The sequence below is a fragment of the Hyla sarda genome, chromosome 8 (genome assembly GCF_029499605.1).
Source record: "Hyla sarda isolate aHylSar1 chromosome 8, aHylSar1.hap1, whole genome shotgun sequence".
Lineage (NCBI taxonomy): Eukaryota > Metazoa > Chordata > Amphibia > Anura > Hylidae > Hyla > Hyla sarda.
Genome location: NC_079196.1, coordinates 185674283 through 185702218, shown reverse-complemented (window position 1 = coordinate 185702218; position 27936 = coordinate 185674283). Strand labels below are relative to the sequence as shown.

The 27936-nt window shown below is 44.5% G+C and overlaps 1 protein-coding gene across 1 annotated transcript in view; it reads right to left on the bottom strand.

Annotated features, from left to right (window-relative positions):
- TECPR1 (tectonin beta-propeller repeat containing 1) overlaps positions 1-27936 on the bottom strand; it is a 118792-nt gene that overhangs the window by 51661 nt on the left and 39195 nt on the right. The window contains 5 exon segments of the mRNA XM_056536469.1: positions 10359-10455; positions 22207-22309; positions 23362-23489; positions 26169-26326; positions 27447-27596. Of these exon segments, the coding sequence (XP_056392444.1) occupies positions 10359-10455; positions 22207-22309; positions 23362-23489; positions 26169-26326; positions 27447-27596 (636 nt within the window).

Genomic DNA, 27936 nt, shown 5'->3' with positions numbered 1-27936 from the left:
CATCTGGACGACATGCTCTACCAAAACGTGCGCAAAAAAAAGGGCTTGCGCAAAATTTTGCGCAAAAAAATACACACAAAACAGGGGTAAAATCTTTGATACATGTCCCCCAATGGGTATAAGCCTGAGCCACCACCCTTGAGCCTGATTCACACCACCGCGGGCCTCTATTCACCAGCCCAAAGCCTGATTCACACCACCTAAAAATCATTCAAATATAGCAAAAAATATATTTTTTTATTTTAATCACAAGTTAAAACCCCATTACAAAAGGCATATATCCAAAGGGAAAATCCATAAATTTGGTTGGCTTCATTACAGAGAACTAGTAACCTGATTCTCCTAATGGAAACCACAGACTTCACACAGCCTTATATTCACCGTACCTGAGCCCAATGACCCCCCCCCCCCCCCCCTCAGCCTATTCACCATCCCTGAGTCTAATTCAAACCCTCAGAGCCTAATTTTTACAGCCCCTGAGCCTGAGTCACACCCCTCAGTCTTATATCCTTCCCTTGTGCTTTCCTCCTTATGTGAATTTTGATACAATACAGTGGTTGCCCTCTTTGAAGACTTAAGAGTCACACAGACTCTGCAGCACTAACGTGGAAAAATTATTTTATAAAGAATTAGAAAGTTTCTTAATCTTGCATTTGGCAAACTAATAAATAAATAAAAAAAAAGTGCAAAAGGTGTCCTAAGCCTTTTAAGGGGTTTCCTGGATGTGGTTGTAAAATATCTTAAAGGCTGTGGACATTTTTTATTCTTGCTTTGCCCTTACTTACTTTGGTAAAAAAAAAAAAAAAAAAAATGTATTTAAAATGTTTCCTAATTTCTCTTCTACCGCCTCTGCAGTTTGCTGTGCAAGCTGCTGCTGTCCTTTTACAATTGTATACAGCCCATATGATTCTCCCCTGCAGACTGCATTGTATCTGCTCTCCTCTCTATCTTCAGCCTGTGTGAGCTTTCCTCCAAGGTTTTCTCTTCCTGTCCACAATCTGAGCTGGTGTGTAACTCACTTGCCTCCCTTCTGCTATTGCTGACAGAGAGTCTTTCAGACGCAGATGGATTTATCTTATCTTTGTCGTAGTTGCAGATAAATGGTAGAGCATTTCTAATGAAGAATATTTAAAATTGCTTTATTTTACATTCAGGAAACAAATCAGCAATAAAAAATGAGTGCAAAGGTGTCATAGCCTTTAAAGGGGTACTCCGCCCCTAGACATCTTATCCCCTATACAAAGGATAGGGGATAAGATGTCTAATCGAAGGGGTCCTGCCACTGGGGACCCCTGCGATCTCCCTGCTGCACCCGGCAATTGTTTAGAGTGTCGGGTGCAGCGCCGAAGACTCGTGACATCACAGTCACGCCCCGCTTGTGACGTCACGGTCACGCCCCCTCAATGCAAATCTATGGGAGGGGGCGTGACGTCCCATAGACTTGCATTGAGGGGGGCGTGGCCGTGAGGTCATGAACCTCCACTTTGCATCGCCAGCCATCCGGCAGGGAGCGAAGTTCACTCCGTGCACCGGATTTCTGGGGTGCCACAGTGAGATTGCGGGGGTCCCCAGCAGCTGGACCCCTGTGATCAGACATCTTATCCCCTATCTTTTGAATAGGGGAAAAGATGTCTAGGGGTGGAGTACCCCTTTAAGTGAGCACCCGTGATGTCACGACCCCCGCCGCTCGCACCCAGCGTTCTAAAGGAATGCTGGGTGCCGCACAGAGATGCGGGACCCCCGCAATCATACATCTTATCCCCTATCCTTTGGATAGGAAATAAGATGTCTAGGGGAGGAGTACCCCTTTAAGGATTAGCTCTATTACTATTAAAGGATTAGCTTCCAATATGCTCTGCAAAATGTTCCAATTACTACCATAATACTGTAGGATACAAAGCAGTACCATTCTCCCAAGGGCAACAATACCCAATTACATTTGTTAGTCCAAAATAATACACCTATTGAGCAGACTAGAGCTCCATCTAGTGAAAATAGAAAAGTCCTACACATTCCCACATTGCAGAATACATAAACCACATATATATTATAAAAGAGGAAGATGTTTGAGGGGAAGAACTTGCGGCTGTTTACAATGAAACAGACGCAAACCGAGGACACGGTGACATTTACAATATAATAATGCAGTAACAGGACATTCTCACGTTTGTTCTCCTCTCGTGTTACTAAGTACTGAACCTTCTCGTTTCATAATTTTGTGAGTGAAATGCTGCCAAAATAGTGTTCATATTTACACACTCTTATGTGCTTGGATAAATGGTTCAGAATAGTAAACATTTACCTGTTATAGCGGATATGCCACTGCAGATGCTCTACCCTTCTGAACAAACACACAATAACCGGTTTGCCACCGGGTCTTTTCTAAGACTAAGAACAACAAACCCCCGGAGGTCACAGGGTAACTATCAATAAACAACAACTTTAGGGAAAAAACAAAAACAAAGGGGTAACCTAAATTCGAACCCCCCCCCCCCCCCCCCCAAACAAAAATTAAAATGTAACTTTTATTCAGCGTTTTAAAACCAAGAAACACATATGGATAATTGAACTATACACCATTAGGTGCCAGTACCACACCGATTAAAACTACAGGGTATGTGTGTATGGCCACTACTGAGGCAATTGATATATAGAGAACATGGTGCTGACAATAACCGCTGCAATTTAAAATATCACACAAGCCAAAGTCCTGACATTTCGCTGGCAAACCAGCTTCATCAGAGACCTGGTGGCTAATGAGTGCCAGAAGTATGGCCTCCCCTTATATAGACTCCCCTGATGTCATCAGAAAAGGTCCCCCCACGATTAACCAGTGGTAGCGTAAGGATCACATCACATGTCATGGGTCTGCCTAGTTATCAGGATATGCCCACTAAATTCAGTCTGTAATAGGAGGAGACGCATGTCATGTGTTGTAAACATCCCGTGGCCGTCATTGCGATTGGCCACGCATAGTCCGCGATCTTCCAGAAGATAGATCCACTGCGCATTTCCGAGCTGTCTGCGCATGACATCGGACATAGGCCCAGAGACCCGATAGGGACTGTCAAAGCGCATATGTGGAAAGGGTGCGCATGATGGTAAACTTAGTTATGGGAGCCAGGTATGAACTGTCAATGCGTGTGTGTGAAAGAACGTGCATGACATCACACTTAGTTGTTTTTACGGACATAATGCCTGTAATCTGCTTATATAAGCAGGCTCATAGATGTGGCGATCGCTAAACAATAATGATGCTAAGATGCCATCCATTCATGTGTGCATATATATTAGCCTATATTGATATCATGATTAGATGCTCTAATAAAGGCAGATCTCAGATGTTTTTTAGGATAACCCCTCTGAACAAATCTAGACATTAATTGATTGCATTCTTGCCTGAAATAATGATCCTCTGAAAAATTTCTCCAGGCCCGGAGATACTGGCCGATGGGTATACTCCTCTTAAGTGAGCCAGGGTGCCAACTCTCTTTGTATCCGGTTCTGATTATCAATACATATAGTAAGGTCCAGGAAGTTGATGGTTTTGCCCCCTATTTCTGAGGTGAATTTCATGCCGATCTGATTGACATTAAGCCTGTCCACGAATTCTTCAAAAAGTGAAGCTTCACTATCCCAAAAAATTAAAATGTCATCAATATATCGTCACCAAAATCACCAAAAACAAAATTGTACTCCCAAAAATAAATTTGCATAAGAAGGCGCACATGTAATCCCCATGGCAGTGCCTCTAATCTGACTATAGAGGTCAAAGCCAAAGAAAAATAAATTGTGTGTGAGTATAAAGTGTAAAAGTTTGAACACAAAAGAATTGTGCTGTGTGAATATTCTGCTTTTAGTGTAAGTGATAACTCTTGACTGCCTTAATCCCCAAGTTGTGCTCAATGTTAGGATATAGGCTTTCTACATCCAAACTCACAAGTGACGTCGTGTTAGTTAATGTGAGGTCACTCATTTTAAGAACTGTGTCTTTAGTGTCCTTTAGGAAAGAAGGTAGGGAAGATACAAAGGGTGTCAAAATGTGATCTATATATATGCTACATAAGGTTGTTATTGCCCAAAACAATTCTGCATCCCTTCAAAGGATTGGTGCCTTTATGCATTTTAGGTAAAATATAGAACGTTAAGATTGTGGGATGTGGGTTAAATACAAATTTCTTCTCTTCCTCAGAAATTAGTCCTTCCTGTTTGGCATCGGCCAAGAGTGACTGCAACTCCGCTAGGAATTCCAGAGAGGGATCATGGCTCAAAGGTAGATACATGTCTCTATCTTCAAGTAGATTTAACTCAATTTCGGCATATTTGTCTCTATCGAAAAGAACAATGTTGCCGCCTTTATCAGACGGCTTAATAACTAGATTATTGTCCGCTTGTAATGATTGTAATGCAACTTGTTCTTCTCTAGAGAGAATGAACCAGGTGCGATTTGGGTTTAATCCGTTGAATGTCTTTTGTCACCAAATGAACAAAAGTGTCTATTTCAGAGTATTGTGTGAACAATGGAGTTATCTTGGGGCGAGGTTTTAGTGCCGTTAGAGGTGCCACTGATTGTACATCCCCATGCTCATTTTCTAACAATAAAGTCTCCAAAGTTTCAATAGCTTCCGACTTCTGTCTATTACTAGTTCATTCTTGCTAAGCTGGATATGCCACTTATGTAAAGCAAGTTTGCGGGCAAATAAATTAATCTCTTTTACCCATGGAAATTCGTCAAACCTAGGAGTGGGGGTAAATGACAAGCCCCTAAGCAATAAAGACTTCTCAGATGAGCTGAGACGATGAGATGACAGATTGAATATCCGCATCTCATCTGTGTGTCGTTGCTCTACATTACCCAAGGTCACTGCAATCATGACAGGCGCAGAAGAGGTGATAATGGATTGATCCAGATTCTCACCCTGATCCTGATCACAGTTATCTTGTAGACCTGATGAACATTAGATGGAGGGTCCAGGGGTCTATTGTATAAATTTTACCCATCCATCTACACTCAGAGGGACCCCATTATTCAAGAAACTAGTGTCAGGAAGAGTATCGGGAGAATCGTGGCTAGCAAACAGGCCATGACCCCCCCCCCCCCCCCCAGACTGTCGCCCGGACTACCATGAAAAGATGGAGGGATATTAGACATCCCACCATCCAATTCACTGCCATTAGCAACGTGCTCATGCTCAAAAAGTGGCTGGCACAATATCGGAGTCTACAAAAGAATGTGTAGATATGAATATGTCATCATCCATGATGGTATATGTAGAGGTTCGTATCAGGCATTCCTTATCCATTATGTGGCAAGGTCTACCAGAAGGCATGCAGGATGAGAGATGGACAGTCATATCATCCTTGGTTTTGATGGCTGTGTGAGAGTCAAAGTTGGTGTAGGTACTGGTAGATTGCCTAATTGAGTTATATTGGGAGTTGCAACTAATCATGTTTCTATATATGGCAACATATACTTACCTTAGTCACTTTGTGTGTTTATATACACATATTCACATATATATTCTTCATACACCTATTAGGTTGCTATTTCCATCTTTTTTTTACATATACTTACCTGAGTAATATTAATTCCCTATATATACTCACTTGAATCATATAATTTGCCATATATGGATTGTACCTGGTAGGCACATATAGTCTAAATACATAGATTGTTGACATGTATAGATTTTGACACTATTACTTTGGAGTTCATATTTTAAGATGGTTGTTATATAGGGACTTACTAATATTTTTAGATTTGGATCCATCATTATCATTAGTATACAATAATTTTCAAGTAACATTAGTGGTCCTGCAATTTATATCTTATATAAATGATGATATTTTCATAGGAATTAACTGTTACCATCTTATTTGGATCATAATATCAATATAGGCTAATATATATGCACACATGAATGGATGGCATCTTTGCATCATTATTGTTTAGCGATCACCACATCTATGAGCCTGCTTATATAAGCAGGTTACAGGGATTATGTCCGTAAAAACAACTAAGTGTGATGTCATGCGCGTTCTTTCACACAGGCGCATTGACAGTTCATACCGGGCTGCTGTAACTAAGTTTACTGTCATGCGCACCTTTTCCACACATGCGCATTGACAGTCCCTATCACGTCTCTGGGCCTATGTCATGCGCAGAAAGCTCTGACATGCGCAGTAGATCTATCTACCGGAAGATCGCGGCTCATACACGGCCAATCACGATGACATTACATCACATGGCATGCATCTCCTCCTATTACAGGCTGCATTCAGGGGGCAAGTCATGATAACTAGGCACGCCCATGACATGTGATGTGATCCTTACTCTACCACTGGTTAATCGTAGGGGGACCTTTCCTAAGGACATCAGGGGAGTCTATGATAAGGGGAGGCCATACTTCCGGCACTCATTAGCCGCCCCTCTGATGAAGCTGGGTTGCCAGCAAAACGTCAGGACTTTGGCTTGTGTGATATTTTAAATTGCAGCGGTTATTGTCAGCACCATGTTCTCTATATATTAATAGCCTCATTAGTGGCCATACACACATAAGTGGCACACATATTGAGAGGCATCCGTATCAAACAAATAATACAGGGTGGGCCATTTATATGGATACACCTTAATAAAATGGGAATGGCTGGTGATATTAACTTCCTGTTTGTGGCACATTAGTATATGTGAGGGGGGAAACTTTTCAAGATGGGTGGTGACCATGGTGGCCATTTTGAAGTCGGCCATTTTGAATCCAACTTTTGTTTTTTCAATAGGAAGAGGGTCATGTGACACACAAAACTTATTGGGAATTTCACAAGAAAAACAATGATGTGCTTGGTTTTAATGTAACCTTATTCTTTCATGAGTTATTTACAAGTTTCTGACCACTTATAAAATGTGTTCAATGTGCTGCCCATTGTGTTGGATTGTCAATGCAACCCTCTTCTCCCACTCTTCACACACTGATAGCAACACCGCAGGAGAAATGCTAGCACCTGAAACTACGGATACTGGAAGCCTGTGCTAGCATTTCCCCTGCGGTGTTGCTATCAGTGTGTGAAGAGTGGGAGAAGAGGATTGCATTGACAATCCAACACAATGGGCAGCACATTAAACACATTTTATAAGTGGTCAGAAACTTGTAAATAACTCATGAAAGAATAAAGTTACATTAAAACCAAGCACATCATTGTTTTTCTTGTGAAATTGTGGAGTTTGATGTGTCACATGACCCTCTTCCTAATGAAATAACAAAAGTTGGATTAAAAATGGCCAACTTCAAAATGGCCGCCATGGTCACCACCCATCTTGAAAAGTGTTCCCCTCACATATACTAATGTGCCACAAACAGGAAGTTAATATCACCAACCATTCCCATTTTATTAAGGTGTATCCATATAAATGGCCCACCCTGTACAGATGTGCTAGACATAACCTGTAGTTTTAATCTGTGTGGTACTGGCACCTAATGGTGTATAGCTCAATTATCATATGTGTTTCTTGGTTCTAAAACACTGAAAAAAAGTTACATTTTAATTTTCTAAGACTACTGTCACACTGCATTTAGTCTATATGTTAAAGATACACATCAGTAGTATTCTCCTACCTATATCTCTAATATATGTCACTGTATAGCCATATACACTGCTCAAAAAAATAAAGGGAACACTAAAACAACACAATGTAACTCCAAGTCAATGACACTTCTGTGAAATCACACTGTCCACTCAGGAAGCAACACTGATTGACAATCAATTTCACATGCTGTTGTGCAAATGGGACAGACAAAAGGTGGAAATTATAGGCAATTAGCAAGACACCCCCAATAAAGGAGTGGTTCTGCAGGTGGTGACCACAGACCACTTCTCAGTTCCTATGCTTCCTGGCTGATGTTTTGGTCACTTTTGAATACTGGCGGTGCTTTCACTCTAGTAGTAACATGAGACGGAGTCTACAACCCACACAAGTAGCTCAGGTAGTGCAGCTGCGAGCTTTGGCAAGAAGGTTTGCTGTGTCTGTCAGCATAGTGTCCAGAGTATGGAGGCGCTACCAGGAGACAGACCAGTACATCAGCAGACGTGGAGGAGGCCGTAGGAGGGCAACAACCCAGCAGCAGGAATGCAACCTCCGCCTTTGTGCAAGGAGGAGCACTGCCAGAGCCCTGCACAATGACCTCCAACAGGCCTAAAATATGCATGTGTCCACTCAAACGGTCAGAAACAGACACCATGAGGGTGGTATGAGGTCCCGACATCCACAGGTGGGGGGTTTTGCTTACAGCCCAACACCGTGCAGGACGTTTGGCATTTGCCAGAGAACACCAAGATTGGCAAATTTGCCACTGGTGACCTGTGCTCTTCACAGATGAAAGCAGGTTCACACTGAGCACATGTGACAGACGTGACAGAGTCTGGAGACACCATGGAGAACGTTCTGCTCCCTGCAACATCCTCCAGCAAGACTGGTTTGGCGGTGGGTCAGTAATTGTGTGGGGTGGCATTTCTTTGGAGGGCCGCACAGCCCTCTATGTGCTTGCCAGAGGTAGCCTGACTGCCATTAGGTACTGAGATGAGATCCTCAGACCCCTTGTGAGACCATATGCTGGTGCGGTTGGCCCTGGGTTCCTAATGCAAGACGATGCTAGTCCTCATGTAGCTGGAGTGTGTCATTTGTTCCTGCAAGAGGAAGGCATTGATGCTATGGACTGGCCCGCCCGTTCCCCAGACCTGAATCTGATTGAGCACATCTGGGACATCATGTCTCGCTCCATCCACCAACGTCACGTTGCACCACAGACTGTCCAGGAGTTGGCGGATGCTTTATTCCTGGTCTGGGAGGACATCCCTCAGGAGACCATCCTCCACCTCATCAGGAGCATGCCCAGGTGTTGTAGGGAGATCATACGGGCACGTGGAGGCCACACACACTACTGAACCTCATTTTGACTTGTTTTAAGGACATTACATAAAGTTGGATCAGCCTGTATTGTGGTTTTCCACTTTGATTTTGAGTGTGACTCCATATCCAGACCTCCATGGGTTGATAAATTTGATTTCCATTGATCATTTTTGTGTGATTTTGTTGTCAACACATTCTACTATGTAAAGACGAAAGTATTTCATACGATTAGTTCATTCATTCAGATCTAGGATGTGTTATCTTAGTGTTTCCTTTATTTTTTTTGACCAGTGTAGTTCCATACATTGGCCATTTGTCACAATGCAAAAAAAAACAAAAAAACTCTTTTGCAGTTCCCCACTGTATAGGATACAGTAAAAAAAAAAGATATGCCAGTGCATACCACCCTAACAAGGAGCAAAAGGGCCAACAGGGAGTTTTGGCTACATTCGGCTTATATATGTCAGCTAACCTCGTGTGTGTACGCTAATCATGGCAGCATTTTAGAAGTATAGTTAAAGTAGAAGTATCACACTGAAAAACTTTACACCCATCCAAATGAAAGGGGATACGTTTTAGATAACAGGGGGGGGGTTGGGGTCTGACCGGTGGGATCCACCATGATGTCCTGCACGGGGCTTGGCTCCATGTATCTCTATGGGGGAGCGGTAGATATCTCCCATACAGATACATGGAGGGGGGGGGGGGGGGGGTCGTGTTGGACACTGCTTAAGGTGGGGGTCAACACCCTACCAAACACAAATCCAATTTGCTGAGCTGAATAGTGTAATCCAGCCTATGGGCTTTATTACACCGGTGTCTGCTGTTAGAAAACAGCCAGGCACCATTATCGTTTGCTACAGCTACTAAAAGAATAGAGCTGTCTATATGGAACTAGCTAGATATTATCTGCAAGCTGAGAGTGGTTCTTACGACACAGTGGGAGAGACACAGCTTAGAGTCTACAAGGAAACAATGTGTCCCAGTATATAAGAAAAGTAGGTCACACAGGACAATGACGACCTAACTTGCGGCAGTCACTTATAGTGCTAAAAAAAAGTTATATTTTGAGCACAAAGTACAAGTACAATAATAATTGGATATGATAATAGGCAGTAGTGATGGTCTGGGATCATATAAGATATACTGTACTTGCACATAAGTGATCACCTGTGTTTTTGAGTTACCCTGCCACCTAGTGGTTTAGTTTTGTATATGCTTTTAGTAATCGCATCACAACATCACGAGCTCCCGGCTTCAGCGTTCGGAACAGTTTGTTCCAAACGCTGAGCAGTGGAGTACCCCTTTAAGGGTTTATCCCACAGAGGGTTACCCCTAAAAGGTCGATAAGTATTGGTATGTAGAAATAGCGCTTTGGACATCTGGATTTCAGGTAAGAAGTTACATGAGGAACTCTCACCAGAGTAACAAATGATATCAGTGCTGAAAGTCTTACCCAAGACCACTGAGGCGATGGAGGTTTCATGTTGGTCTTTGTACACTCCTGTAATCCACTGGCATCACTCCACATGTATCTATCGGTTAATAGTCCACTGCAAGACAAAGTTATAATAAATACATTAAAACTGCAGTTAGACTGAGACAAGAGATTGAGATGCATCTATGTAGCTTTAGGCAAGACTGTAAAGGTATGTTGGAGACTGCTAGATCTGTTATTCATGTGCATTCACGGAAGAGAAGCGGATACAGCTTGTCCCATAAAACCATTTAACTTTTATTATAACTTTATAAAAAAACACTGTACAAAACATCCAGACCAATGCATTTCCAGCATATCTGTTATTCATGTAGCAAATAAAGGCCTCGATGAACATCCTGGTGCTTGACAAAATCTCCCCTATGCATATACAGTAGCTATGTAAGCCTAGCAGATGTGTCTTTACCTTTCCTCCCTTGTTTTCTGGAGCAGTTCCACTACAAAAAAAAATAATTGTAATAGTTCTAAGGATATAAAGGTTTGGTGATAGCCACAGGAACTATTCATGAGAGCAAACTAAGCATGTCCAGAACCATTTCATACAGTAAGGTACTTTATCTGGCCTCTGCAGTGGTGGCCGGAAGAAGTACCTTACAGTAAGAAATAGCTGTCGTCTATCCAGGCTCTATGCTCTGTTGTTTTGTCTCCCCCCTATGCCCCTATGTTATTGATTGATTAAATTAAATAAAGAATCAGATATCTACGATCAGTGTGTACTCCATCTTGTTTCTTGTTCTGGACATTGATCATTAATTTTAATAATGCGAGGAATATCAGGAAATGAGCAGGATTACATTCAGGGGGTGCATATTAGGCAGGGCTCAAGTCCTGCAGGAATGCATGGGAAATGAGTTCCTGCACTTTTTCCATAGCAGGAACAGTGTACCCATTAAGAGGACCAGCCCTTGAGTGGAAATCTTGGGTGAGTTCCCACAGTTTCCCTGAATTGTTAGACAAACTAAACCCACATACCTCAAAAACAGAACAGCATATCCAGAAACTGTAAATAGATGTCTGATCAGGGCTCCCAAAATAAAATCTATTTTTTTGGTGGTTGGTCACAAGTGACAATTTATTGGATATTGATGTACAAAAAAAAAACAAATTGCGCCTAAACTAATATTCAATAAATCTGCACTATTCCACGCTGGACAATTGGTCTTCATTGCATATTCACACAATATGCCATAGTGTTGAACAGATTCAGGCCCCAGAGGTCGGACCTATATCTCTAGAACCGGGGTCACAAACCCCTGTTCTGCCTGCGCTGGCAGAGACTGAAAAGAGATGCTGTTCTGCTGTTTCCATAACTTTCATAAAAGTTGCTATAAAAAAGGAGATTTTTTTGTACTCTTTCTCTCTTTCTCGTAGCCTTCATTGGGGGACACCTATACTGATGGGTATATGCTCCTTTTATTCTCTTGCCACTAGGAGGCGCTGACACTAGGAAAAAAAGTCGGCTCCTCCTTTGCAGGATATACTCGCCCCCACCTGTAGTGAGGTAATCAGTTTTGTCACAAAGCAGTAGGAGAATCCTGGATAAACAACCCAAGAACCAGAAAAAATAGTCCGGAAAAAAGATGAAGAAATGGGTGGGTGCGGTGTCCCCCAATGAAGGCTATGAGAAAGAGATTTTATGGGGAGTACAAAAAAAATCTCCTTTTCTCGGTCGCTCTTCATTGGGGGACACCTATACTGATGGGACGTACCAAAGCAGTCCCCTAGGGTGGGAAAAACAACCACCAGAGAAAAGGAATCAGTCCCGAGACTGAACTCACGTGTCCACAAGGCCTGCGGACGAGCCCCCCAGCCGGAGACACACGAGGGCCAGAAATTGAACTCCCGGCCAAGGAGATGGACTAGGACGCCAAGGGAAGGGGCCGTCCTCTGTAGAGACCCAAGACAACAGGGACATATAGAGAGACAGGAAACCACAGGAAAAAAGAAAGATGGAAATCTGCTCTGGAGAGGTCCGGTGCATGAGAGCAACGACCTGAACAGCCGCAGACCCCAAAACCTGTCTAAGGGGCCCGCCATGAGCACCTAGAAGGTGAAAATAGCTGTACTGGTGTAAAGCGGATAACCTGAAAGCCCTCCAACTCGGGAGGACATGGACCCCGAAGGATGAAAAGGAGTGGCAAACACCCTGAAAAGGGGGGCATCACGGATACTGTAGAGACCGACAAGTAAACTGGAGATGTAAAGTCACCTGGAAGACGAACCCCAGAAGAGTAAGGAAAACAGACGTGTGCGAAAACTCTCCGGGCGACAAACTTCCATGAAGAAGTGAAGGAGTGCAGAACAGAAAGAAGGCAAGCCACAGCTGCCTAGGACAGAGTCCAAGCCAAGGAGATCAACCAGTCATAGACCCCAGTGGTTCGAGCGGACCAGAGCACACTGAAGAAACATCCCACCAGAATGGGAATGGAGGGAGAAAAAAATGAGAATCCCACTGGGATTTGCAGGGTCTGGGCACAGGAAGGATGACTCCAGATGACTGTGGTGTCAGTGCAGTACAACTGACACAGACAAAAGAGAAGGAAGAACACACCCCTCCAGGGAGATTGTACAAACTCCTCCAACAGAGGAGAGAGCCAAGGCTGCGTGAAAAGCATTAGATAACCAAAGAACAGAGAGAGAGACAGGCTGCAATAGTGGACAGTAAGCAAACAAGCCTAGACAGTAAAAAATCCCCGTTGAACGCTCTCAGCACAAAAAAAAAGGACCCCGCCAGATACTCCTACCTATATAGTGGGAGCAGCGAGATGGCATCATCTTGGCGGCAGAAAAAACTCAACATAATAGTACCTCCAGAGGAGGGAAAACAAGGGTGGTCGAGATGAAAACTCAAGTACAGACCCATACCAAGCATCCTGATCCCCGTACCCCCTGGAAAGGGGATTGGCAAAGCGCTCCGGGTGCAGTACGAGAAGGGAATGCTGTCCCACTGCCACGGGACCAGTACTGGGAGGACGGAGCCCCCAGGCCCCAACGGCAACCATCGCTGTCAGGAGGAGCCGCCTTGTGTCCCAAGAAGGAACGGAATCCTGAACACTGGAGCTGGGCAAAACACTTGAAGGTACAGGGAGGGGCTGAACTGACTGTCGCCCCAGCAGGCCCCATGTCAGAACAGTAGTGCTCAACCGCCGCAGAAGTGCGGAAACAAAATCACCGGAAGCCCCGAGGCTCACCCCACTGAACAAGAGGAAAGTTGGGCTCTACACCTACAGAGCGGACTTAGCATATGTAGGAACACAGACATGAGTACCCCACGATAGTAGTGGGGTACCAAGGCTGCAGACACAAAAGAAACCGCAGACATCCAAGGGACCAGCAGGAAGGTAGGTATGCCTCTAGCAGACCAATAGTGCAACCTAAGAAGGAGAAAAGAGTAATGCTGCTGTTGCTGAGAAAGCCCCTGGGACCTGCAGAAAAAAAGCCCACCCCCATCTCCTAATGGCGACAGACACTAAGGCTGCAGACGCAGACTCTGAGATGAAGAACGAATGTGGAGCAGGAAAAATGCAGACACAGTGTGACTAACAGGTAGAAAGGGTCTCAAGATCCCACAGGAACACACTCTGCGGAACTGCACCTGGAAGAGAGACACCGGACCGCCGCCGCAGCATTGGCAGAAACGGGGGAGGTGACCAAGTGGATTAGGACACCATGCAGACACAGTCTGGCTATGTGGCAAAGGGACAGAGGCCACACCGGGTCCCGCATACGGAAACACACCGTGGAGTGAGACACCAGTCTGTAGACAGAGTAGCAGGCATGCAAAGAGGGACCTGGCCAAGTAGGTAACCCTGTAAACCAGTATATGGTGCATTGTATAAGTCCCATGGGGCATGTGAAAACCACATCATGGCAGTGGATAACCTGAACTACCGTCCACGGGGTGAAAGTGTATGGTAGGTGACCCGATGTAGTAGTAAGCCATGCGGAAAAAACGTCTGGCAGGCAAGTATAGGATGCCTGAGCACCCAGTGTCACTCCATTCCACCTCCCACAGAAAGCGGGATACTAGAGTGCGCCCTATCCAACGGGCGACCTGGTGGTGTAGAAAACCTAACAGACGAGGGATTGTCCAACTGGTATCAATCTTGTATACCTGTAGGGACCCTACATCAGATCCCTCACCCAGCCGTACGGGAAACCCGGTTATGTCCGTGGCAGCCCAGAGGTCAGAGACCAATTGTGGCAGAAACAGTGTAGACAACAGTCCGGCTGAATAAGAACACCCTGAGGCGTTTGGAGAAAAGGGAACAGTCAGACAGGCGATAACTGTGCCCCTTTGTCATAGGTGGGAGGGCGGTGAGGCTGAGAAACACCACCCCCTGGGAGACAGAGGGAGGCAGAGGAGCCGTGGAATGCATCCCTGACATCCTGCATAGGTTCCGTGGAACTCGGCAGAAGAAAACATGCAGACAACTGTCTGGCTTACCGGTATGGATCCATAGTAGACAGCGAGTCACTCCGTCAGGCACCTCGCACAGCGGTGAGGTACAGGAACTCCAGCCGCAGATACATCAGTTGTGCGTTGAGAGACAGGCAGCAGAGAAAACCATGCAGACCACTGTCTGGCCTACTGGTATGGGACCATAGTATACAACAGGTGATGCCTAGGATACCTCGCACCAGTAGTGGGGTACCGGAGCCCCAGCTTTAAAATGGGCGACAGGCGAGACTACTGTCTGACATAATAATGTCAGGTCCAATCTGTGCCCCCGCAGGAAAAGTCCCATGGAGACTTTGTGCTGGATGTGGTCACCCCCAGAATGGAAGACCGGCAGACCTGATAGATGAAGAATCTCAAAAAAGACCGGAGCATCGGTCAGGAATGCAAAAAAATGTGTACATTGTATGGCACTCAGTGGTAGGGAACAACAGTTTGCTTAAATATATCCCCAGGTAGTTTCCATGGGAAAGTGAATCCCTGGCAATGATCCGCCACGGCGGTTTGCATATGCTCCACAACAGCGAGCAACAATGCAGGAGTAGGGATGCCAGAGGAAAACCTTAAGTGGCTCATGTCGCTTGTAAATATAAGGTCACTTTTTTGCCGGGGTGAATTAAAAAAATAAAGCTGCCCCCAGACAAAAGAAATCAGAGTGCAATATAAGTATTGGCCACCAGAGGGTGCCAAACCATACCAAAAATTATTATTATTATTTTTTTGTTTTGTGTGTGTGTGTATATATATATATATATATATATATATATATATATATATATATATTATATATATATATATATATATATATATATATATATATATATATGTATGTGCTTGGCAGGGAGCATGGGGGCAGAGTGCCCTGCAAAGTGCTGCCCGCAGAAACGATGACTTTTATGCGGCAGACAGAAGCCCCAGGAGCATCGACGGCAAAAGCAGCTCCAGGGTAGGGAACTTATAGCGGCCGCACTGCAGGATAACGAGCTCCCGCCGGCTACTGCCTCGGGAGCAATAGAACTTTTGCCCACTCCGACCCCCGCAATGGGGAAGGAGGGCGGGACAGAAAACTCCAGCAGCACGCAAGCCGGGGTGGAGGAGGAGTCATTCCGTCGGCACCTCCCAGCTAGCGCGATGATCAGGGGAAGAAGGGCGGAGCTACCGCCCGCCATAGTCCCCATCCCAATGTGTAAGAAAATGAGAGGAGGCGCAGTATAGCCCCCCGGAGTGCGCTGGTTCAGGTCCAGAAGAAATGGGGTCATGTGCCACCGGGGCCCTGAACTCCCGCTGGCTGAACTCCCCACGCGCTTGCTGGCGGAAAGTAAGAGGTGAGCCAGCAAGTGAGCCGGTAAGGACTCCTGTGGAGGGAGCCACTGCAAAATGCCGGCAGCTGTCCTCCACAAGATCTAGTTGTGCATTAAACACAGTCCCCCAGGGGACCAGAGGGAGCCCCACATGAACTTTCAATAAAGAACGGAGTCCCACACAGTCCCCCCTGAAAGAGAAAAAACGGGGGGGGGGGGGGGGGGGATATATATACTCACCTGTCTTCTTATACTCGCGGTTTAATTAACGATAAATTTTTATAGTTCGGACATTTCCGCATGCGGCGATACCACATGTTTATTTTTATTTACACAGTTTTTTTTTAGGTGGGAAAAGGGGGGTGATTCAAACTTTTATTAGGGAAGGTGTTAAATGATCTTTATTTATTAAAACTTTTTTTTTTTGCAATGTTATAGCCCCCCTGGTGGCTATTACACTGAACATACCGATCTCATACACAGATCAATGCCGTGCATTGACATGGCAAAGATCAGTGCTATCGGCAGTCGATTGCTCAAGTCTGGATTTCAGGCTTGGAGCAATCAATCGCTGATCAGACGCGATGGTGGCAGGTAAGGGGACCTCCGCTCGCGTTCTGGCTGATCGGGACATCGTGATTTCACCGCAATGGTCCCGATCAGCCTGACTGAGCTGCCAGGAAGCTTTTACTTTCATTTTAGTTGTGCTGCGCGCTATTAACCCTTTAGATGCGGCATTCAAAGTTGATCACCGTGCCCAAAGGATTAATAGCGCGTGGCACAATGATCGGTAACGCTATTAGCCCGCTTTCATTAGCCGCCGAGACCGACCCGGTGTGACGCGCGTTATATACCGGGACCGAGCGCCGGGCATACAGGTACGTCCTGCATCCTTAAAGGAGTACTCTGGAGCAAAGTTATTTTATGGCATTGTGCAGCTAGCATGAAGTTATATAATAATGTCAATTACCTCAGTCGTCTCACTTGAACGCATCCCCGACTTTTCCGATATCCGGAAGTACAGCCTGTCTGCCAGAATTATGAATTTCGTACCCCGTGTGTTTAGCCGACCACGGCCATCTTGTAACGAAATATCACCGCTCTCGTAGTCTTCTCCTCTCTAAGCCTGCGCCCTTGCCACGATCCAGTCACTCCCATCCTTTGCATATTCATATAGTCTTTGGCTGGGCTGTGCAAATGCGTCAGAATATCCTCAGCCTATCAGAGCAATCCAGCCGCGCGTGCGCACATACAATCTCCCGGGACCGGACATGTGATAATTGTAGGCCAATGATATCCCTGATAGTTACGCTGGCGTAACTAACAGGGATATTCTACAAACGACTTAGTAACTTTTCTAGCGTAGCCTCAATTTAGAGCGCATGCTTGTGCTCGCATAGCTATATCTCTGCTGGGAACTGAGTGCAGCGGCGCAGCTCCCTTTCATTGATGCGGGGGAATGGAGGGGGAGGGAGACAAAGATGAAAGGGGTGTGTTTAACCCCTTCAGGACGGAGCCCATTTTGGCCTTAAGGACCGGAGCGTTTTTTGCACATCTGACCACTGTCACTTTAAACATTAATAACTCTGGAATGCTTTTAGTTATCATTCTGATTCCGAGATTGTTTTTTCGTGACATATTCTACTTTAACATAGTGGTAAATTTTTGTCGATACTTGCATCCTTTCTTGGTGAAAAATTCGTAAATTTGATGAAAAATGTGAAAATTTAGCATTTTTCTAACTTTGAAGCTTTCTGCTTGTAAGGAAAATGGATATTACGAATACATTTTTTTTTGGTTCACATATACAATATGTCTACTTTATATTTGCATCATAAAATTGATGAGTTTTTACTTTTGGAAGACACCAGAGGGCTTCAACGGTCAGCAGCAATTTTCCGATTTTTCACAAAATTTTCAAACTCAGTATTTTTCAGGGACCAGTTCAGGTTTGAAGTGGATTTGAAGGGTCTTCATATTAGAAATACCCCATAAATGACCCCATTATAAAAACTACACCCCCCAAAGTATTCAAAATGACATTCAGTCAGCGTTTTAACCCTTTAGGTGTTTCACACGAATAGCAGCAAAGTGAAGGAGAAAATTCACAATCTTCATTTTTTACACTCACATGTTCTTGTAGACCCAATTTTTGAATTTTTACAAGGGGTAAAAGGACAAAATTTTTACTTGTATTTGTAGCCCAATTTCTCCCGAGTAAGCACATACCTCATATGTCTATGTAAAGTGTTCGGCGGGCGCAGTAGAGGGCTCAGAAGGGAAGGAGCGACAAGGGGATTTTGGAGAGTACGTTTTTCTGAAATGGTTTTTGGGGGGCATGTTACCTTTAGGAAGCCCTTATGGTGCCAGAACAGCAAAAAAAAAACACATGGCATACCATTTTGGAAACTAGACCCCTCGGGGAATGTAACATGGGATAAAGTGAACCTTAATACCCCACAGGTGTTTCACGACTTTTGCAAATGTAAAATTTTAATGCTTGTTTTCCCCAAAAAATTTTATTTTTAAAAAGGGTAATAGCAGAAAATACCCCTAAAAATTTGAAGCCCAATTTCTCCCGATTCAGAAAACACCCCATATGGGGGTGAAAAGTGCTCTGCTGGCGCACTACAGGTCTCAGAAGAGAAGGAGTCACATTTGGCTTTTTGAACGCAAATTTTGCTCTGGGGGCATGTCGCATTTAGGAAGCCCCTATGGTGCCAGGACAGCAAAAAAACCCCCACATGGCATACCATTTTGGAAACTAGACCCCTCGGGGAACGTAACAAGGGGTTAAGTGAACCTTTATACCCCACAGGTGTTTCACGACTTTTGCATATGTAAAATTTTTTATTTTATTTTTTACCTAAAATGCTTGTTTTCCCAAAAATTTTACATTTTTAAAAAGGGTAAAAGCAGAAAATACCCCCCAAAATTTGTAACACAATTTCTCCCGAGTAGGGCGATACCCCATATGTGACCCTAAACTGTTGCCTTGAAATACGACAGGGCTCCAAAGTGAGAGCGCCATGCGCATTTGAGGCCTAAATTAGGGATTGCATAGGGGTGGACATAGGGGTATTCTACGCCAATGATTCCCAAACAGGGTGCCTCCAGCTGTTGCAAAACTCCCAGCATGCCTGGACAGTCAACGGCTGTCCGACAATACTGGGAGTTGTTTTGCAACAGCTGGAGGCTCCGTTCTGGAAACAGTGGTGTACCAGACGTTTTTCATTTTTATTGGGGAGGGGAGGGGGGCTGTGTAGGGGTATGTGTTTATGTAGTGTTTTTTACTTTTTATTTTATTTTTTGTGTTAGTGTAGTGTAGTGTTTTTAGGGTACAGTCACACGGGCGGGGGTTCACAGTAGTTTCTCGCTGGCAATTTGAGCTGCAGCAGAAAGTTTGCGGCAGCTCAAATTTGCAGCCAGATACTTACTGTAATCCTCCGCCCATGTGAGTGTACCCTGTACATTCACATAGGGGGGGACATCCAGCTGTTGCATAACTACAACTCCCAGCATGCCCGTTGGCTGTCGGTGACTGCTGAGAGTTGCAGTTTTGCAACAACTGTAGGCACACTGGTTATGTATCACTGAGTTTGTGACCTAACTCAGTGTTTCACAACCAGTGTGCCTCCAGCTGTTGCAAAACTACAACTCCCAGCATGTACGGTGCATGGTGTACGGTGACTGCTGAGAGTTGTAGTTTGCAACAGCTGGAGGCACACCGGTCGTGAAACACTGAGTTAGGTAAAAAAAAACTCTGAGTTTCACAACCAGTGTGCCTTCAGCTGTTGCAAAACTACAACTCTCAGCAGTCACCGACAGCCAACGGGCATGCTGGGAGTTGTAGTTATGCAACCAGCAGATGCACCACTACAACTCCCAGCATGCACTTTAGCTGTTTGTGCAAGCTGGGAGTTGTAGTTATACAACAGCTGAAGGTACACTTTTCCATAGAAAGAATGTGCCTCCAGCTGTTGCAAAACCATAAGTCCCAGCATGCCCATAAGGGAATGCTGGGAGTTGTGGTGGTCTGTCTCCTGCTGTTGCATAACTACAGCTCCCAGCATGCCCTTTTTGCATGCTGGGAGCTGTTGCTAAGCAACAGCAGGAGGCTGTCACTCACCTCCAACGATCCAGACACTGCAGGTCAGTCCCTCGTCGTCTCCGCCGCCGCAGCTGCTCCTGGGGCCCCGATCCCAACAGGGGCGCCGGGGATCAGGGTCCCCAGCACCGGGGGTCGTCTTCCCGCACCCGCTCACGTCCTCCAGAAGAGGGGCGGAGCGGGTGCGGGAGTGACACCCGCAGCAGGCGCCCTGATTGGTCGGCCGGTAATCCGGCCGACGAATCAGGGCGATCGTGAGGTGGCACCAGTGCCACCTCACCCCTGCAGGCTCTGGCTGTTCGGGGCCGTCAGAGACGGCCCCGAACAGCCAGTAATTCCGGGTCACCGGGTCACCGGAGACCCGATTGACCCGGAATCGCCGCAGATCGCTGGACTGAATTGTCCAGCGATCTGCGGCGATCGCCGACATGGGGGGGCATAATGACCCCCCTGGGCGATATGCCGGGATGCCTGCTGAACGATTTCAGCAGGCATCCGGCTCCGGTCCCCAACCGGCTAGCGGTGGGGGCCGGAATTCCCACGGGCGTATGGATACGCCCTCGGTCCTTAAGGACTCGGGATTCAGGGCGTATCCATACGCCCTATGTCCTGAAGAGGTTAAGGGTATGGGCGGCAGCGGGGGGGGGGGGGCGTTTTTATTAAAATTATTAAGTATGAGAGAGCAGGAGAGAGGGGAGGGGTTGAAGAGGAGGGAGGCATAGAGGGACAGGAAATTGTAGCAATGCAGCATGGGGGATGACGATTTTTACGTCATCCTCCACACCACCATAACCAGGAAGTGGCAGAAAATACAGGGCCCTGCAGCGGGAGAATGGCTGGACCGATTTAAGAAATAAGTACATGCGCAGAGAGGTACAGCCATGGGGAACATTTGGGGGTATACATTTTTCAATCAGAGTACTCCTTTAAGAGGTTAAAGGGGCACTCCACATGGAAAAAAAAATTCTAAATCAACTGATGCCAGAAAGTTAAATAGATTTGTAAATTACTTCTATTAAAAAAATCTTAATCCTTCCAGTACTTATAAGCGGTTGTATGATCCAAAGGAAGTTCTTTTCTTTTTGAATTTCCTTTCTGTCTGACCACAGTGCTCTCTGTTGACACCTCTGTCCATATCAGGAACTGTCCAGAGCAGGAGAGGTTTGTTATGGGGATTTGCTTCTACTCTGGACAGTTCCTAAAATGGCCAGAGGTGTCAGCAGAGAGTAATAGAAGTAATTTACAAATCTGTATAACTTTCTGGCGACAGTTGATTTAGAAAAAAATGCTTTCCAGTGGAGTACCCCTTTAAGATATGATCCCATTTTCTTACTAAAAGCCCTCAAATGCTGTTACTAGCTGTTGTCAGGTTTATCTCCAAAGCCCCTACACTGCTTTTTTCTGTACAGCAGCACCCAACCCACCCACTGTGCAGGGACCTGCAGCATGAACCCATTCAGTTCCCTGAACAACCAAGCGGCATTATTGACCAGGAAAAACCTTCAGGAAAATTAACCATAAAGCTGGTAATAACCCATTAAAGTGTTTCCCAACCAGGGTGCCTCCAGCTGTTGCAAAACTACAACTCCCAGCATGCCCAGACAGCCGAAGGCTGTCTGGTCATGCTGGGAGTTGTAGTTTTGCAACAGCTGGAGGCACCCTGGTTGGGAAACAATGCCCCATGAGGAAAGATCATGAAGACAAACATTTAAATATATCAAACCAATGTCTGTTAGGAATTGCTTATAAAAGCAGTCCCCTTATATATTTCTTCCTTCATCATTCCATCCACCATAAGCTAATTTATTTTGATGCGACAGCATGGTAGGGGAAAATCAACTTAGTATGCTGCATCTGGGATCTTCCCTATTCTATTATTAAGTATCCATAAAATAATTTATACACGGGTGAGAGCTACCTTATGAATGAAAAACTTACATGCTGCTGTATCCAGTGACCGGGTTCCATCTCTGATTTTCGTAGATGTACACGCAATTTGTGTCGGACTGGGGAAAGATGTTATTTGTGCTACTGTCCATTCCTGTAAAGAAGTGAAAATAAGACACTGACTTTTTGTTTCCCGACCTATTAGGGGACCTGCGGGTATTTTCTAGGAGACTGATCCTGCAGTTTGCTGCCCTCTCGGGTCCTGAACTGCAGTTTTCATGGCCCACCTGAGAACCTGAACCATCTGTTATAATTCTAAGGGATACATGGGAACAGAAAAAAGAGGCGCTCTCTAAGTGTAGCAGTTTCCCAATAATTGTCAGAAAATGCAGAAGTGGCTTGATTTGTGTTGTCAGATATACCGTGAGATTGCACACTCACCTTTCAGTCTTGCGCTGCAGGCACAACACTGTAATGCGCATTGATGAGTATATATACTCAAAGTATATACTCCTTGTGGCTGCCTTGCATCCTGGTCCCGGTCATCGAGGATGGCAGTCTGGGGAATCAATGGTATGAAAAGGTGTGCACCCCTCGCTGGTGTGGATCGCAGTCCGGTGCTGCAAGGTGGCTGCCTGTCATAAATGCACAGAGGGCAGCGGAGGTAAAACCAAGCAGGTATATTAGGTAAAATACATATAGAGACAACGCGTTTCGCAAGGCTCCCCTTGCTTCGTCAGGTCTGAAGTGTTACTGTATAGGGAAGGTTTAAATATTTATTTATGGAAGGTTTAAATTGTGTTTTAAATAAATATTTAAACCTTCCCTATGCAGTAACACTTCAGACCTGACGAAGCAAAGGGAGCCTTGCAAAACACGTTGTATTTATGTATTTTACCTAATAAACCTGCTTGGTTTTACCTCTGCTGCCCTCCATGCATTTATGACAGGCAGCCATCCACACCAGTCAGGGGTGCACACCTCTCCATACCATTGTTATAATTCTAAGGCCTAAGTGAACTCCCATTAAAGTCAACAGGAGTAACACAAATTGCGTAACTCGCCAGCTTCTGCAAACAGGTCAGATAGATGGGGGTCTCCAAGGTGGAATTCCCCCACCCCTCTATCCAGGGAACATTATTAATTATCCTATGGATTTGCCATATATGTCCCAGATGTTGATACCCCTTTTTCACTACATCTTACCTTGCATGAATCCTCCGCCATAACCTCCAGTATAAACCCATGCTGTATGGTCATAACCAATGCCCCACACAACACCACAACTGCTGCTTTCCACCATCTTCAGGTGTCCTCCTATCTGACGCCAAAACCTGCAAACAAAATGCACATTTTACCAACATAAAGTAATGTACGCACTTATAATAAAATGGTAACATGCACAAACCTGGATATACAGAAATCCAACCTATTACAGGGAAAGAGTTCAGACTGTTGAAATAAGCATAGCTCAGCTCCATGTCCCCACATAAGAATTCATCCATCCATTATTAGGGTGGGTTCACACCACGTTTTTCAAGTACGGCTCCCGTATACGTTTTCATTATAGAAAACGTATGGAACCGTATTGAAAACCGTATACATAGAAAAACAATTGAAAACCATATGCACCCGGGAGAATACAGTTGCGTACGGTTTGCTTGCAATACGTTTTTTTCCCATACTCAAAACCGTGGTTGACTACGGTTTTGTCTCCGGCTTAAAAACCGTATTGCAACCACATACTTTTTTTTTAACATGGACGTCAATGGGAAACGCACATGTATACGGTTCCATACGGGAAACTGTATACGGTTTTTACTTTGCACATGCGCATTTACATCCTAAGGTTTAAATTTTTACAAAAATGCATTTATTTTAAATAAAATTTTCTAAAATGTATGTTTTTTTTTAAAATCAAAACATATGGAACCGCATGCACTTTAAAAAAAAAAACAGTATACGGTTTAAAAACGCATATGGTTTACTTTTTCCCATATGTTTCCATCAGTTTTTTTTGCAATACAGTTTTCATTAGAAAAACTGATTGAAAACAGTGGCAAAAACGTGGTGTGAACCCAGCCATTGATTACATTAATACAGAGAATCAGTTGAGGAAAGTCAAATCATGTCATAGGTCATAATGATGTACAGTATCAGAAACCACGATCATTGGGTCTACATTAATATATATCTATGTATGGCTTCAGGTATCTGCTGCAGGGCCAGAATAACACATAGGGGAGATGTTTTTAATATTGTCTGTAGTAGAGCCGTGCATCAAATTTATGAAATGGCGCACAGCATATGATAAATCTATCCGAGCAATAGACAGTTAAGGGAGATTAGCGTCAATTTTACTTTGAAAACAAAAAGTGTCTGTCTGAAGTGCTGCGCGTTGCTGTATTGCATTGCTGACCATCTGCTGACCCCAATTTACAGGGCTGTATGAGGGCTAATTTTTGCGCCATGATGTGTAGTTATTAACAGTACCACTTTTTCGTATATGTGGGGTTTTGGTCACTTTTTTTGTGTTTTTTTGGGGGGATGTGACGTGACCTAAAATCTGCAATTTTGGAAATGAGTATTTTTTTTACGTTTAGGCAGTTCACCGCAAAGACAAAAGTTAAACGCCCCCTCCCATAGACATGAATGGTGGGGGCGTGGCGTGGAGTCACGTCCCCAGTCCCGCAAACCCGGAGGTTTCCTAAACTAGAGATGCAGTCCCCGCATAAAATGCGGGTGCTGCAGGGAGATTGCGGGGGGTCTCAACAGCAGGCCCCCCGCGATCAGACATCTTATCCCCTATCCTTTGGATAGGGGATAAAATGTTTTTGCCTGGAATACCCCTTTAAAGAAGCTATCGTTAACCTATGACTCTCCAGCTGTTGCAAAACTACAACTACCAGCATGTCCTTACTATCATTTTTTACCTTAGTACATCCCTCTGCATGTTTCTGTATGATACTCTGCGACTTTTTGTGCGACTTTTTATCTTGTTGTGCCAAAATCTATGACCTTTTAAACATGTTGTTCAAAGGCAATTTTGTAAGTCAGGTCTTGGCTGGTGTAGATCTGCAATGTTTTGGAAGGGCTTGCAAATTTTTGTGCAATGATAAATTCCTGACCACTACATCTGCAAAGACAGATTTGACTCTCAACAGTGATTTCTCAGTAATCTTCTGTGTGGCGAAAAGGCGCAAAAAAGTAGCACACAACTTAGTTCTAAGTGCTTTCAATTATTGAGATCTGCTCTTATGGCATTTCTTGTACTGTAGAACAGGGGTGGCAAAACCGTGGCTCACAAGCTACATCCTAGGTGCTGTTGGGTTCGTGGATGACCTCTAGACCCCAATACATCTTAAAAATCGGTGTCGTCACCACTTTAAGAAGATAGTGGCTATTGGGAGCAGAAGTGCAGCATGCATGCCCTTCTGTTATGACCTGTCCTTCCCTCTCCCTGCCCAAAGCAGGGAAGGAGGAAAACGCACCGCTGTGGAGCACTGGTGGTAATTAATTAGGATGGGGGTCTACTGCTATATGGGGGCTGTATGGAGACAGAGGGCTACCGCTATATGCTATATCAACTGAAGCCAGAAAGTTATATCCATTTGTAAATTACTTATATTTAAAAATACATGCTCCAGAGGAAGTTGTGTAGTTCTTTCCATTCTGACCACAGTGCTTTCTGCTGCCACCTCTGTCCATGTCAGGAACTGTCCAGAGAAGGAGCAAATCCCTATAGCACCAAACATTTCCTGAAGCAGAAAAAGGTGGAATCAGAGAGCAATAGGCCCAGAAATTAGTCGACAAATGAGCAAACGTTCAATCTTTTGTGCAGCCATTCGAATTATCGTTATTGGACACACATCGCCCTGATAATAATTAATTTGATTGGCTGACGATGTATTGAGCCTTGTACAGGTTAAGCAAACGAGCGCCAATCTGTGAGATCAGCACTCGTTTCTTGTCCCCCCCACCGTCACCACATCTAAAAGGGCCATAACACTTACATTTGGTCACATGATCGTGTGCTGGTCAGGAACTCCAAATCTGATGATGGTTCACTCGCAAATATGTCCCCCTTACAGGTGATGGACCAGATTGCCTGGTGGGATGGAGGTCCCACTACTTTTCTTATTTCACAGCAAGACCTATTTAAAATACTGAGCTGTAACACGAGAGAGAAGAATTGAGGTCAGAGTCTGTAATGGAATTAGAATCATAGTTCATCAAAGTCCATCAAGTTCAACCTATATCCCTACTGTGTTGATCCAGAGGAAGGCAAAAATAAAAAAATAAATAAAAACACTTATGAGGCAGATGCCAACTGCTCTATAAAAGTGGGAAAATTCCTTCTCGACTCCAAATAGACAATAAATCTCTGAATCAATGTCCTGTCTCCATAAATCTAGTATCCATAACTTGTAATATTATATTATTCTAGGAAAACATCCAGCCCCCCCCCCCCCCCGAACTTGTTTATTGTGTCAGACATCATATGGCAGAGAGTTCCATAGTATCACTGCTCTAACAGTAAAGAATCCCTGTCTGTGATGATGGTGAAACCTTCTTTCCTCTAGACGTAGGGGACGCCCTCTGGTCATGGTTATCGGCCTAGGTATAAAAAGATCACTAGAAAGATCTCTGTACTGTCCATTCATATATCTGTACATTGTGATCATATCGCCCCTAAGACGTCTTTTCTACAAACATAATGGTCCAGATTTATCAAACTGTGTGAGAGAAAAAATTGAGTGATTTTCCCACAGCGACCAATCACAGCTCAGCTAACGAGCTGTGATAAAGTGAAAGCTGGGCTGTGATTGGTCGCTTGCTAACCTGTAATCCTCCCATACCATTATTACCTTGGTCGCCCTCCTCTGCACCCTCTCCAGTTCAGCCATTGCCTTCTCATATACTTTATATATAGTCTAATATTAGGATACTCCAAAATAGCCCCAAATATTTTACCCACAACAGATGTTAAACTTATGGGCCTATTGTATCCATGATCACTTCGGAACCCCTTCTTGAATACTGGCATCACATTGCTAAGCGCCAGTCCTGTGGAACAATCTCTAACACTATAAAATCTAATTCATTTAATAAAGGGATGGGGGTTGTCCAAATTTACAAAAAAGGTCTTTTGGCTGTCCTGGCATGCTGGGAGTTGTAGTTTTGCAACAGCCGGAGCCACACTGTTTGAAAAACATTGCCCTAAGCAGAACAGATGTAATGTGGATACATGAGCCCACATATGTGTTTTCTCCCTTTTATCCTGCTCTTACCCAGTCATGCATCTCCTGCTCGGTGGTGGCTGCCAGACGGACCGGCCACCTCTGCTTCGTCTTCTCTGGAGTGTAAATGGCAAATGAGTGTTTAGCATCATTAAGAACTGGCACGACAATAGTGATCTCATTGAGAAATAAGTGCAAGTACTGAAAAAGAAACATATGTTGGGACCATTGTGAGTGCTCTGTACTAGGAAGGGATCACACATAGTTCTATACATAGATGCTACAGTAGATATACATAGCCCCTTGTATGGCCATAGGATACCGTACTGGTATGTAGACATTAGGGCTACATATTATCCTATGGGAAACACAGTATGTAACCACGCAAGGCAAGTAACATAAAATCATAGGAATATATGCAACTGAGGAGGACCTTATGATTCTTATAGGATGTGTGTAGAGGGGATAGATATAGGTTAATCCAAATTTCCAATACTGTACTTTATTGGTAAAGAGGGGTTAAACTTCTGTAAGGTGTGAT